Below are 12,457 nucleotides of genomic sequence, written 5' to 3'. Positions count from 1 at the left end.
ATACCTCGAGTAATATTTGCATTTACAAGAGCGGGTATTTTTCAGATCGACGCGTACGTGAGCGCACGCTGGAGAAATTATGGCGCAAGAATTCCGGAATCATGGAAATATTCATTGCGACGCTGGAGGTGGGTATCTCTTAATTACATCGCTATAATTCATGTAGTACACTCGTGAGCAACGTAAGCCTTCTTTAGTTCAAAATAAGTTTATGAGCATACCGCTATTCGCTGTCGGTCTTTGAAGATTTTTAACTTCATTAAAAGAAGTCTACATTGCACTAGAAGGTGCAAGCGTTTTGTCACTTTCTTGATTACTTTATCATAGCCGTCCACTTTGTTTAACGACCGTGTCGTGTCTCGTTCGTGATTTTCGTGAGAGTCGCGGTTTTTCGAGACCTGGCGATTAATCGACGCTCCGTGAATCCAATTAAGCATGTGAATAACCGTGTCACGATAAACATTGTGCACGAAATGGCGTGGTTAGGTCGCATCCCATTGTCCGTCCTGTCGACGAAGCTTCCTGCAGCATGCAAAACTGGAAACCCGTTCGTTCCATTTTCTGATAAGCGTTGCACGCACGCTTCGTATAATTATCCTGGTGACCTTTCGACAGAAGTCGTTGCATTTAGTACAGGATGGAACCAATTGCGTGTACCATCTTACACAAAAGAATACTTCATCTCGTGAAACGTGTTTGTTTCAGAATTGCAAGGATCACGTGATAAACTGCAGTATCGCCAGCATAATACACGAGTGTGTTTCACCTCGAGTCCCCAAGGGGAAGTCCAAAGGAATGAAGAACAAAAGTGTCACAAGTAATAGCAATTTCTAGCTTTCGACAAGTTAGTGTCCCTTTGTCTCGACGAAACTTGATCGCGTGTTTCGAGGAGGATCAATCCTAGTTGACGAACAAATTTGCGGTTAATCGAATCGTTAATCGACTGTCTCTTACAGAAACCAGTAGCCGAATGGCAGTAATGCAGCTGATCAATTTAGGAATCACGCAAGTCCTGGTTAAGCTTCTGATTAACCTGCTGCACACGGACAGCGTGTCGAGCGAGGTCCTCACGCAGGAGGTGCTTTGGATTTTGGGCCAGGTACGACATCATTGTTTCCCTAATACCCTTCGAGATCGTTCAATCCCTATTTCAAACGCAAGGTTTCGTCAACGAAAATTCCAGGTGGCACCGAGGGACCAGAAGTTCGTGGCCAAGATGAAACTGCTTAGCACCGTTAAAGTGTTCCACATGCTTCTCAAGCTACATTACAACAACAGTAAGACTCTATTGCCTCTGCTGTTGATCATCAAATGCCTTGCCAGAAACAGTGAGTAAACTTATTCGGTATCTTCCGATGTTCTACGTTTCCTGTCAACTGCGTTTCTGTGCTTAGCATACTCTCTTCAAATATTGGTCAAGGACGGAATCGCCAATACTCTGGAGAAGACGTTCGTCTGCATCGGTTACATGCCGCATCTGAAACTGAGGATATTGATGGAGTGCTTCAAATATTTTACGACGAGTAGTACGTAGATTATTTATAATTCATTGCAGTTTAGTATAGTGGTCTAATTATGTTTTCGCAGGATTATTCTGTACGAAGTTCGTAAAGTTGGGTCTGGTGTACCTATTGATGAGAATCTTCGACAGATGGGAACGATTCGAAGGACCGATAAAGTTGAAGATCTTAAATTATACTCTCATTACGTTGCAGCACCTGAGTGTCACGAGTAAGTTTATCGATGACCTTCATTGTTCGTTCCTGCAAAGAAGAGAAGGACATTAAATATGTATAGCTATCATCCTCGTTCGCTGTATAAATTTTCTTACCATACCGTTTATTTTTTTGGCATAAACGTTTCGCATGTAAATTCGCGTTTCCGCTGGCCGTTGGATGGAGTCATTACGATCGTGTTTTTGCCCGTTTCAGAAGCTGGCAGGAAGGCAATCAAGGCGAACAATGGACTGCATCTATTGTACCGGTTCTGCAGCAACTGTCCGGAGGATAAAGCGTACGATTGTCTCCTGTCACGCGTATGCGGGGTTATCAATCAATGTCTAGAGAAGAAGGAGTTGCCGGTACCCGAAATGTCTCCAGCAAGGTGAACGATACTTTCAAGGTTGATCCAGATCAATCGCTCGAATTGGTTCTAGGAACCGTTTATCTTCCATCTGGGTTAACGGTTCATCCACTTAAGAGATATCCAATTGAAAAAAATATGATCAAAGAATTGTTTCAAACACTTATCAGTGATATATTTTTTAATATTCATTTCGGAGAAAAATCCTAATTACGTGCAATGATTTAATGTGGGTTTCATTTATGTTTTTCTGTAGATTCGTACTACCAGAAGCGAACGTTAGGCCAAACAGCGCCGAGAGCGGCAGCGACGTCGATAGTCAGGTGCGTATTTTTGTCGTACGGAATGATGTAATGGGTGAAACGTAACTCTTCGAAGCGTTACACGGTCATGAAACACGGTATAATTGCATCGATGAGAACTTCTTTGGATCACCTGTGTATCGTTGATCAGAATAACGTTTTATTTAGGGGAACAGCGTGGCCTCTCTAGGCAGGTTATACAGTGATCTTGATTCTGGAGACGATGAAGAAAGTCAGAACTCGAGAACAGACGAGAAGACTATCCATTCGGCGGACGAAGTGGACGAGAGTAAATTCTTCGCTGGTGTCTTCACTTCTCAGAGAACCGAAGAGGACCTGACCGAGTCGGTTGATTTTTCAGTAATTAACGATACGTTAATTTCATCGATTAAATCTATGTCTCATTTGCTAGGTACAACACATTCTTCAAGGAACTGAGCAACTTGAAGAGTCAAGTAACTTTTCAAAAGCCTGCGATAGAACTGATTGACTCATCCGTGGAGAATAAGTCGGATGTTAACTCGAAAACTTTTACGAAGAACTCGGTGAAAGAGGATGCGAACAAGGATCAAACGGAGAATGGAAGCAACCCGATTAAAATTTTCGGCGACATATTACCGACTTTTACGAATCAGCAAGCTTATTGCATAGTGGCGAGCAGAGTGAAGAGCGTGATCGGTTTCGTGAAGGTAGCTTATCCGGACCTGGTTGGCGGCAACGGTCTAGGAAAGGACGAACCTCTGAACAACAAAGACCGAAAGGTCTGTCGTTCGAAGCTTCTGACGTGCGTGGAACGCGGTCTTCACGGTGGTACCTTGGTCGAAGAAGTGGTGTACGATCTCGACGCGGTAGCATCCGTTGACGAACAACCTTCCAGTGACAAACATTTGTGTAACTGGGACGAGAGCAGAATAGGAAAACGTTGTACAGAGACGAATCAGCTGCAGTTCGAGTCAAGATTCGAAAGCGGGAACTTGAGGAAAGCTATTCAGGTACAAATTCCATGAATATATCCTTCGAACGAAAAGTATGCTTCTGACAAACCTCTGTTTCGCGGCAAATCTGCATCATTTCTTTCCAATTCGCTTCCTTGCAGATAGGCCTGAGAGAGTACAATCTGATCCTCACACCGGACGTGAACAGCGGCTCGAGGCACCAATGGTTCTACTTCGAGGTGTCCAACATGGAGGCGAACGTGCCTTACACGTTCAACATCATCAACTGCGAGAAGGCGAATTCGCAGTTCAATTTCGGCATGAAACCGATTCTTTTCAGCGTCACCGAAGCACATTTGGGTAGACCAGGTTGGGTGAGAGCCGGAACAGAAATCTGTTACTATCGAAACTGTTATCAACGACCAGCCAAGGGGAAGAATTATCTCACTACTTCGTTTACGGTCACCTTTCCTCACGCTTATGACGTCTGTTACCTGGCCTATCATTTCCCGTACACGTATAGCCAGTTGATGACTGATATCTGGAAGTGGACCAAGAGAGTTCCTGCGAACACTTACTTCCGAGCGGAAACACTCTGCAATACTCTGAACGCCAACGAAAATCCTCTGCTGACTATCACGAGTTTGGATTCTAAGAGCAACCCCATAGAGGTGAGTCTAACGATTAATATCTTCAGATTTAATACTGTTCGATATTCAGGATGGCTATGCATTTCATATCACATAAGTTTGAATGCTTCATACATGGATTTGCAATAGTTCTGACAAGAAATATACACATCCTCAGGTCTCAAACAGTGTTAAAAATGAGATAGTTCGAAGGAAGGTCTACTTCTGACGCGAATGCAGTGCGACAGTTGTTTTATCGTTTTTTCAGAATCGTAAAGTGATATTCTTGACGTCGAGAGTTCATCCGGGTGAAAGCAACGCCTCTTGGGTGATGCATGGTACCTTAGAGGCGCTGTTAGATAACAGCGCTTATGCGACAAGTTTGCGAGACGATTACGTGTTCAAAATTGTACCGATGCTGAACATCGAAGGCGTGGTGAACGGCTGGTAAGTGATTCCAATTATCTTGAAACAGGCCTTATCCGCTAGCTACGCGTTTGTAGGATGATGTAAAGTGACTTTGCTGACGTTACAATGTATTTCGTACCTTTATTAATATTCAATTACACAAGTTGCACATTCGCGCCGTGTTTACGCAATAATATTCAAGTTCCATGTGTCAATGACTTATCGTAGCATTAGAAGAATCGTATTTTTCGCGGCGTGCGCCGATTATCATACGTCTGGATGACGGAAACGTTGCGATTAACGCTGCTTCTTCGAGTAACGTTCATCCTTCGAGACCCAGATTCTCCAATTTTGCGGTAAACGTTAACATTAGCCCGATCAAGAATGTTCAACATTTTGAGTGCCATGGATCAGTTAGCGACTTATTAATTTTCACATGGATCTGTCAGCTACTTTAGCCGGAAAGATTCGATCAATTCTATCCAAATAATACATTAGAAAATGTAAGTGAAAGGATTTTGTACGAACTTAGCATGGCACTCGACGCGTCTTCAACGTTCGAATGAAAAGCAAAAGAGAAGGGGGGCCAAATCGATCGATTGCGAAACGTTTCATCTTGCAGACGTACGGGTAATATTACCTAAGATGATTACATCGATATGCATGAAGATTTGTGGCGCTGGCAGACTACCAACTCCCCACACCGAACATCGTTCTCGGTTAGCTTTATCAGCGATAACGCTTCCTACCGTAATGCCTGAGATCCCACGAATTCTCGCGTTCGCGTTGCTATCTACCCAGCTACGACGTGCTTGGACGTCTCCGTTAAACGCGACCAAAGAACAGAAGAATTAGCGACGCAGATGCAACGTGTCTGCCAGCGTCACAGAATGGACGATCAAGAAACGAGTCGAATGAATGAGTGCAAATACCCTTGTTGGAACGACGTCGCTCGTCGTCAGGAATCAGCGACAGAAGGAGATGCGTTGATTTCAGTTTACGTTTCGAGTTAGTTTCTTTGAGCAAACAGTTCCAGCTTAGTCTAGTGATCGAGCGAAATCGTTATAGAAAGCGAATCTTCGACAAAGAAGGTTCTCTCCTTCCGTCGCGCGAGAACGATGAAGAACGATCCGAGTATCTGCGTTGCTTGAAATCAGAACGGACGAATGAGAGATGACGACACTCGCGTGTCCGATAATTATCCACGATATACACATGTGAACGTACATTAATACATCTAGTTCCTCGAGAATCTTCCATGCTTCACTTATCAACGAATAATAACGCGGGACGATAGCCTAATGAGTAAAGCGTTTACTTGGACGGAGGATCTAATACTTTGCCGTTGGTGCGCACTTTAATGTTGTACCTGTAGGCCGGTTCCGCCTCTGGCAGGATCGTGCTGCTGTCGTCGTCCTGATCCTTCATCATCGACGATTCAGCCGCCTCCGGTTGGTCGTTCGCGTAATAATCTTGAACGCTGTCGTACGGACCGACCGTGTGAGCGTCTTCCAGCCCGTTGTTGGGTGACTCCGTTTCAGCCTGTGCCTCCAGGTAGTCCGGTGACTCTCGATGCTCGACCTTCATGTCGGTGGACGAGCGCAGAGACGAACGATGAACTTCTCGCGTCTGCAGACCCTCGAACACGTTGTCCTTTCTGGCCTGAGGGCCAGGACTGTCCGTGAACAGGCTGGCGATGTCCGGGAGATGATCTGGCCTGGCGTTGTCCAATTCGGCGTTGGTCGGTTGCTCGTGATCTTCCTCGGTGGCGACCGGCGAAGACGTGGACGGTTGTTGCTGCTTGTCAGACGCGGGAACGGCCGTGGTGATCAGCCTGCTGACGACCGGGTCTTCAGGTAATTTTTCGTCGACGGAACTCTCCTCTTCCGGTGTTGCCTTTTCGTCGTTGCTACCGCTCTCGATGTCCTGGTTCTCGTCGTTCCTGTTGCTGTCGCTTTCCTCGTGGTCTTCGACCTGGTCGTCGCTGGCTGGCGCCGAGGTGGTTGTTATGTAGGGTCTGCGATTTCTGCAAATTCGTCACGACGTTCACAGGCGAGTGCCATTGCCCCGTTTGAAGGCAACGCGATAACGTTTCCTTGGGTTTATACGCTCGTGCACTTTCCGCGTACTTGTATATTTAAGTGCATATATTTGTTCTTAAGAACAAGTATATGATAGCTATTATCGTTTACCTCTGGTTCTGAAAGAATCTAGGAGTTAGTCTAGTTCAATTGCACCAGTATTCAAGTACGAGCGTGTAAACCCAGTTTTGCAGAGAGTTTGTTAAAGAGTGTGCATAAAAATAAAGTGAGTAATCGTGTTCATAGTGTAATATTAGCAAAGTTAATTGGTTGTTAGAAGCATCATATGTAGGGAAAAAGTCTGGAAGCACTACTAGGTTGATAGTCATTAGTCGCTACTCGTTCAGTAGTGTCCACACTTTTTCACACTTGCGTGTAGTGTGCGTGTACGTGTGTCTGATGACGTTTGCGAGAAGCGAGAGAATGCGTTATTAATTAAAAAAAAAGCTGCTATTTTATCTTCGCGATATTAATACCGCCGATGATAAGCGATTACGTTTGAACGTCACCAAGAGTTGTACAGTTTCCCAAGTACCATTACATTTTATTTTCTTATTCAGACTATATTATTCAATGAAGCGTTATCGGTTGTTCCATTAAGTCGCATAACTGCACGGAGAAAAAAATGTCCGCACGATAGGTCCGTTAAATCCGGACTGGTCGGTTCGTTAGATCACCGATCTAATTACCTAACGCGAAATCGTTAACCGCAATTAACGTGGCCGTATCGGAACGTCAGGATGCTCGCCGCGTTCATTTGCATATACGAAGAGGCGAGTATCGGGAAAGGGATCCAGTCTATTAAAAGCGCGGTCGCTGTAAATAGCCACAGGATCTCCGTGGGTCGGCGACGTCCTTTTCGCGCGAGTATCTTTATCTACCGCTTCTATTTTTTTGTCCGTGCGACATCGAGATTCACCTTGGAACACGTTGGACTCTTCTGATAGCCTATCTCACTGTGTCTATCTCTCTTTCTCTCGGCGGTTTCGTGTATTTTTGTGACAAGTATTATCTCACCTCTTACCCCTGAGTCGCAGAGACTGGAATGCTGCCGTAGTTGTAGTAGTAGCATCTTGTTTGCTCGCAGATGAAGTCCTTAACCAGGGTGCAGTCCTGAGCCTCCCAGGCTAACGTGGGCGCAACCATCGCGACGCATCCGTCCGCGCTGCCGCTGTCGCCACTGAAACGGACAAGTTCCGGATTAGAATTTAAATCACTCTCGGTATAGTTTATCGATTCGATGCACGCGTTTCCGGGTTAAGACGCGGTCTACGGAAGGGACACGATAATTGTCGTTCGTGACGATCAATCGATCGTCATGCTATTGTCTTCTCGGTCAAGATAGCGTGATTCGTGTGTCGACTTCTTTCGAGGGACACTTGTTTCTGTTTTCGTAGGAGCATTGACCTCTCACCAGTGTGCGATAGGAAGAAAGGGTCCCGACGATTTATGAGGCGAGATATTTCGGGACCATGGAACACGATAAGTTTTTATAACTAAGCTTCGTTTATTTCCAGAAGTTTAGGAAATGCAAAGAAAAATAATGCACTTGAACTTGTAGCAATCGAAGAGCAAACTTGGAACGAATTTCGAAGAAGCTTGGGTTTGTTCGATGTGGGATGGTAGGAAAATAGTCGGAAGCGGGGCGGTTATCGGTTTGATCTTACCTTTCACGCGCTACTCGTTGAGGTTCAGTACCAGGTGGAACGTCAGCGGGTCTGTTGCCAGGTCGCCTCAACATGTAGTCGAAGGTGGCATTGAACGGCAGACCCGTACTCATCCACAGGAACATGTCCGTGCCCAATTTGTTGCCCGATGTCCAAAAGTCGTACTTCACGTAGCCGGCGTTTTTCAAATACTGCGTCATCGTGTCAGCCTTTTCCTTTGTCTCGAACGAGGCCAGTTGAAGACCCAGAGAGCGACAGTATTGGTAGGCCAAAAAATAGTTCAGTTCTGGACTGTACGGGTTCATCCGGGACACGAAGTACTGTACCCCGTCCAGTTGAATCGTTGTGATCCGTTGAGCTGCGAATTAATTTTCATTATTCGACGCGTTACCGAATCCTTGCCTGACCACGGGCTACGTTCCATCCTGATCGCGTAATAAAAATACAAAATTTCAACTCGAAGCGTAATAACGGGATCTTTCGAACAGGTTCAGAGTTGAAGTATTTGTAAAACCTGTTCATTTCCTTTTGTAAATTAAACCGTGAATGAGAATGCAGTTCGTCTGAAATGCCGGGGGAGCCAGACGACTTCGACAAAAGCCAGCTGATGAATAAAAAAGGAAATTCCTTTCTTGACGACGTATTATCTCATCGAGGCACGTCTCTGCTATTGACTTCCGACCAGACCACAAATGGCAGCCCCCAGACGCGGTAAAAATCATCCTGTGAATTCTAATCTATTCAATGTCCCATTTTAGCATCGTTCACGAGAACCGTTACGTCTGGGAGCAACTGTGAATATTTGAACTCGTTAATTAACAGATGCAACTCATCGAACTATATTCGTTCCGATATTCCCTTTTCGTTTACATTCAATTTCACGAAGATCTCTCGACTTAATTATTACCGATACTGTACTCGGTCGAGTTTCACGGTATTTCTCCTCCATTCTTGTTAATTAGGTCTCGCGTTGAGCGCGATAAAAAATAGTGTCGCTTATAAAGTTACACTCGACGACCAATTCTGTTTAGTTTAGTTCAACACCGCTGCCTGAATCATTCTCTAACGCGATTTTAATTTACCTCTCGATGTGTACACTTCACCGACGCCATTCGTTTTAGTCAACTTTACAGCGGCTCTGCGCTTTGCGAGAAGTGCCGTGTGTTCGCACGACACACCGCACGAGTTCATTCAACTTCTACGGCTATTTGGTTAACTGTAGTTATGAATTATGACCCGCTTAGGCCCCCGAACTGCTTCCACGCGACGAATTCTTCTATTAACTTTGGACCTTGAAATTTCGTCCAGATATTATTTAGCTGGCTACTTGAAAGTAACCTTGGTTTATCGGACAGACTAATTGAGCAGTGCTAAAAATTGACAGAAAATATAGACGACTTCGAACGAGAAGTTAAAAGAAGCATCGTGGCGTGAAAAAATGAACGCCTTGAGGCGTTGAAAGAGAAACATGCAAGGAACTGATAGGGCGCATTTAAAGTAAAAACGTTCTGGATCGCGAAGCAAGCGGCGCAGGTGGTGGTAAACGACCCGAAGGCCTTGAGACGTCTGCCGCCACTGTTCTCTCGAAAGAAGACGCATGCTAGACGCTTCGAGTGGCAAATTTCGTTTACGAATTTCACCGCTGGTGTCGTAATTAATCCTCGTGTGAACAACCGAGTACCAATATTCAAGACCATTTCTATAAATTTTTAAAAGACACGTTATTTTCACAACAAACATGGAAGCTAGTACAAAAAGGTTGACGCAATGATCTATGAAAGTAGGAACTGAAAATTTCCTACGAATGCACGATTGTTAATACGATAAGAAAGAACGATGGCTGTACGCTCGTAGCGTAAATAATGAATAGCGAAGGAACGACCAAGAAAGACGAGCGATCTTGAAGCGGCATGCGAAATTAACGCGTTTCCTTTTCACTCTTTGAATGCACCGGACGTCGAAGTCGGTGTTCAGGAACAAAGAACAAACTCGAAGACAGAACGTAAATACGTTCTTCAGCGCAGAAGTATTCCACGAGGTTGATCAAGGAAGAGGTCCTCGAATCAAGAACGATTGGCACGATTCCAAAGACGCGAATTACAAATTGTGCGCGCATTACCAGAATTCCAATTGTATCCGAGTATCTGAATAGATTTTAAGACGGAAGCTTGTTCGAAAAGCCTTCGAGCACACAAACGCAATTCAGTTATCGCGAAAAGAGAAAATACTAACCTGAAGCGAAAGCGACGACGAGCATCAGCAGCATAGCGATCTTCATGATGGCTGGGTGTAGGTGGATTAATCGGCGTGGCGTGGATTAATCGATCAAGCAGTCGTTTCCGTTTCCGACTCTCGGAATACACCGGATGTTAGTGTTAGGGTCGCGTTCTCGGACTGGCCTCGCGCTACGCTGTGGGCCCCCTTAAGAGTCTTCTGCCCGGATCCCAGAGGAGGGGGTCGTTGAAGATGATTCACTGGCTAACCTAGAGCAGGACGAGCGGAGCTCGCTAAGGGACGAGCGTGCACGAGCGGGACAGCGCGAGAGAGCGCGTCGTCCATCGGGGGAGAGATACGTTCCGATCCGAAATGTAATCGACTTGGCCGTGCAAAAAACTTGCAAGGTGACAAGGTCGCAAAAAAGGTACCACAATAGACGTCGTCTTCACCATCGCCGGAGGGTTACAGAGGATGATGCGGTGCGTTCGTTGAACCTCGAACTTTAGGCTCGTTCGAATTTTGCTCTCGGAGAAGAACTTTTCAGACATGGAAAAGCGTTGCGCGTTCATTCGACCGGACAGCCTGACAGATTCATGGCTGACTTTGCGAATCGGACGACAAAGAGTAGAAAAAGATTTATCGTCGGAAGATTCGTATCGAGTGTATAGAAGATTTATCGGATAACGTCATCCGCTATTAATTAGCCTTCGGTCACTCGTAAATTATGATTTTTAAAATGGTTCTCGATCGCACTTTAGATGGTAACACTTTTTTCCTCCACTTTGAAACCGATCGATCCACTGATAAAATTCGCAACATCCGCGAGTAAATTTCAGGTGATTTTACACCGTCAGAAACCGGAAATCTTATCACTGAATGTGGTCGTTCGACGGAGCACTCTAGGAGACGACTCGCCATCGTTGTCCGAACGATCAAATGTACGCGTACTAAAATAGTTGTCGAACAGGTGTTTTAAATTGACGACGGCGATGCCGGCCTATGATTTCGAAAGTATCGTACTTCTTACTTAGAGATTTTTAAGATGACGGCTCATTGAACGAGCCTCGTACGTACGTATTTTATAATACGAACGGACGAGCAGACCGGTAACGATTTTTGCTCGATAACTCGGTTGGAACGAGATTGAAATTCAATGGCGTGTTACGGTTCGCGTTCTGTTGGTCACGGATCGAGAAGATGAGCTCGACGATCCTCGCGGCGTGATGGAACGAAGAACGAGAGGCACGAAGCGGTCTATCAGGCGAGCAGCACTCGCGAGATCGTTTGTCGCTGAACTCGGCTCTCGGATCTATTTGGAGTGGCGGTGCTACGCTATTAATAAACGTTCCTACCATCGTTTAGTTTGTTTTACGTTGTTCGAACGTTGCGAGCGGATGGAATTTTGCTTTGGCGTCTCTTCACGGTCTTCAACGTCCTCAATGGAATCGTATCGACGGCAAGGCGGCAAAAAGACACCGACCTCAAGGTAGACTTGATTTCTGAGCGTGCCTGGGAACGAGCCACAACATACCATCCCTCAAAATCTCTGCTATCGATCGATTAAACGATGTTCGACCGACCACCGCTTAAACGACGTTATCTACGTTCTACCTGTCATCGGTCGGTGGTTAAGTGTGCGGTTTACAACCTCGTCAAAATCAATTTCAAATGTATCCTTATCGATATACGGTGTGGTCGAGAGAGATAACTCGAGTGTAGACGACATCGATAAAAGGGATACTACAGACATTATTGATCGTTAGAGTGAACCATGTTCGCCAAGGTTCGTATATGGACACAACAAAATCTCCGGAGCTTTCTAGTCTATAAGAACTTTAATTCGAGTCTATCACGAATAGAATCTTTTGGAACCGATAAAGTGATAGAACGATTTGGTCGAAAGAGCCGATGATAAACTCTCGGCGACCGTCACCGTGACTCCCGATGCCAATTACTCGAAGCTTGGCGCACGGTTGCAGTCGACCAGGATATTACGAGGATCATACGAGCGTTCGATATACTGTAAGGCGGTCGAAGTGACGCTGGATTCTCCATGAAAGTCGCGTACACTCGTGCAGGAGGTATGAACCGGTTCCCTTGTTAAGCCTTTGGCGCCGTCTATTCTTATTCCTCGCT

The 12,457-nt window shown here is 45.4% G+C and overlaps 2 protein-coding genes across 15 annotated transcripts in view; one reads left to right on the top strand and one right to left on the bottom strand.

The window, feature by feature from the left end:
• LOC100874933 (cytosolic carboxypeptidase 1) overlaps positions 1-12,457 on the top strand; it is a 35,023-nt gene that overhangs the window by 7,694 nt on the left and 14,872 nt on the right. For all 13 annotated transcript variants that reach the window (XM_012286363.2, XM_012286360.2, XM_012286361.2 and 10 more), the window contains 12 exons: positions 46-128; positions 706-817; positions 957-1,099; positions 1,184-1,328; positions 1,395-1,526; positions 1,588-1,731; positions 1,932-2,103; positions 2,339-2,405; positions 2,553-2,728; positions 2,797-3,376; positions 3,481-3,990; positions 4,217-4,395. In XM_012286363.2, the coding sequence (XP_012141753.1) occupies positions 46-128; positions 706-817; positions 957-1,099; positions 1,184-1,328; positions 1,395-1,526; positions 1,588-1,731; positions 1,932-2,103; positions 2,339-2,405; positions 2,553-2,728; positions 2,797-3,376; positions 3,481-3,990; positions 4,217-4,395 (2,443 nt within the window). The remainder of the gene's footprint in view (positions 1-45; positions 129-705; positions 818-956; positions 1,100-1,183; positions 1,329-1,394; positions 1,527-1,587; positions 1,732-1,931; positions 2,104-2,338; positions 2,406-2,552; positions 2,729-2,796; positions 3,377-3,480; positions 3,991-4,216; positions 4,396-12,457) is intronic.
• On the bottom strand, positions 4,478-10,523 carry nw (narrow). 2 transcript variants are annotated; one of them, XM_003703688.3, is made up of 4 exons: positions 10,337-10,523; positions 8,105-8,462; positions 7,462-7,617; positions 4,478-6,382 (listed from the first exon to the last, which is right to left on the bottom strand). In XM_003703688.3, the coding sequence occupies exons 1-4, from the start codon at positions 10,380-10,382 to the stop codon at positions 5,671-5,673; spliced, it is 1,272 nt and encodes a 423-aa protein (XP_003703736.1). In that variant the 5' UTR covers positions 10,383-10,523; the 3' UTR covers positions 4,478-5,670. The 2 variants fall into 2 exon arrangements, with proteins under 2 accessions (XP_003703736.1, XP_076391464.1); XM_076535349.1 differs by having other exon boundaries at positions 6,242-6,382; positions 7,455-7,617; positions 10,337-10,522.

Source organism: Megachile rotundata, chromosome 9, assembly GCF_050947335.1.
Source record: "Megachile rotundata isolate GNS110a chromosome 9, iyMegRotu1, whole genome shotgun sequence".
In the NCBI taxonomy this organism is placed as follows: Eukaryota; Metazoa; Arthropoda; class Insecta; order Hymenoptera; family Megachilidae; genus Megachile; species Megachile rotundata.
The sequence above is the reverse complement of the archived record's forward strand: the minus strand, read 5'-3'. Positions and strand labels throughout refer to the sequence as shown.

Coding starts and splice junctions, on each gene's coding strand:
- nw (XM_003703688.3), bottom strand. CDS start 10,382: ATGAAGATCGCTATGCTGCTGATGCTCGTCGTCGCTTTCGCTTCAG. Junction 8,463..10,336: donor CGTCGTCGCTTTCGCTTCAG/GTTAGTATTTTC, acceptor ATTAATTCGCAG/CTCAACGGATCACAACGATT. Junction 7,618..8,104: donor CAACGAGTAGCGCGTGAAAG/GTAAGATCAAAC, acceptor TGTCCGTTTCAG/TGGCGACAGCGGCAGCGCGG.